This window comes from Haplochromis burtoni, unplaced genomic scaffold (assembly GCF_018398535.1).
Source record: "Haplochromis burtoni strain Fernald_Lab_line unplaced genomic scaffold, NCSU_Asbu1 Contig_7278, whole genome shotgun sequence".
Taxonomy (NCBI): domain Eukaryota; kingdom Metazoa; phylum Chordata; class Actinopteri; order Cichliformes; family Cichlidae; genus Haplochromis; species Haplochromis burtoni.
The window spans coordinates 1-1,042 of NW_024589634.1; the positions used below are offsets into that span (position 1 = coordinate 1).

At 39.1% G+C, this 1,042-nt stretch overlaps 1 protein-coding gene across 1 annotated transcript; it reads right to left on the minus strand.

The window, feature by feature from the left end:
- Positions 1-5: 5 nt before the first annotated feature.
- On the minus strand, positions 6-1,037 carry LOC106633060 (protocadherin gamma-C3; the record flags this gene model as incomplete). The annotated part of the gene is made up of 1 exon (XM_014331825.1): positions 6-1,037. A coding segment is annotated over one exon (1,032 nt), but the record flags the coding sequence as incomplete, so codon positions are not given.
- Positions 1,038-1,042: the final 5 nt, after the last annotated feature.

Genomic DNA, 1,042 nt, shown 5'->3' on the forward strand with positions numbered 1-1,042 from the left:
TCTTTATCAAATACTGAAACAAGAGCAATGGCTGTGCCAACTGATGCATCCTCTTTAACAGTGTTCAACAGTGATGTGACTGAAATTTCAGGTGCATTGTCATTAACGTCTAATACTTCAACCAGTAATTTAGCATGTGAACTCATAGGCGAGGAAGCTCCATCACTGGCTTGTACTTGAAGTTCAAAAGCATTATTTTCTTCAAAATTAATATTCCTTTTGCTCGTTACAGTCCCTGTTTGTTCATTTATAGAAAACACATCTATTTGTTTCCCACGACCAACTTTGCTGAATAAATAAATCACTTTTCCATTCTGTCCTTCATCTAAATCAGTGGCATTTAGTGTAATTATTGATGTGCCTATTTTAACATTTTCGTAGACTCTGGCTTTATACAACCGTTGGCTGAAAATCGGAGGATTGTCATTAATATCTAACACATTGATTATTATAGTCATACTTCCGGATTTAGCAGGTGTTCCTCCATCGATGGCAGTCAGTGTGAGCTTAATCATAGACTGTTTTTCTCTGTCTAAAACTCTCTGAAGCACCAACTCAGGAGTCACACCCTCTTCTTTATGTGTAGTCAATGAAAAATGTTCATTATGACTCAGCTTGTAGGTATTTACGGAATTTTTTCCCACGTCTGCATCGTGTGCTTGATGCAGAGGAAATTTAATTCCTTCCGCTGTGTTCTCAGAAATGTCGATTTCTTGTGACGTGCTTTCAAATGAAGGGGAATTATCATTCACATCTAAAATAATAATTTCAACACGATACAGTTTCAGAGGGTTATTAATAACAGCTTCTACACTGAGTGAGCATTTGGGCTCATCACCGCAAAGCTCCTCTCGATCTATTCTCTCGTTAACATAGAGGGCTCCAGTTTTTAGATTTACCTCGAAATATTTCCTCTTTGATCCAGAAACGATCTGAAACATGCGGGGCTCCAAATCCTGGACATTGATGCTCAGATCTTTCGCGACATTTCCGACAACAGTCCCCAGATTCACCTCCTCTGAGACGGAGTAAGAGAGCTGCC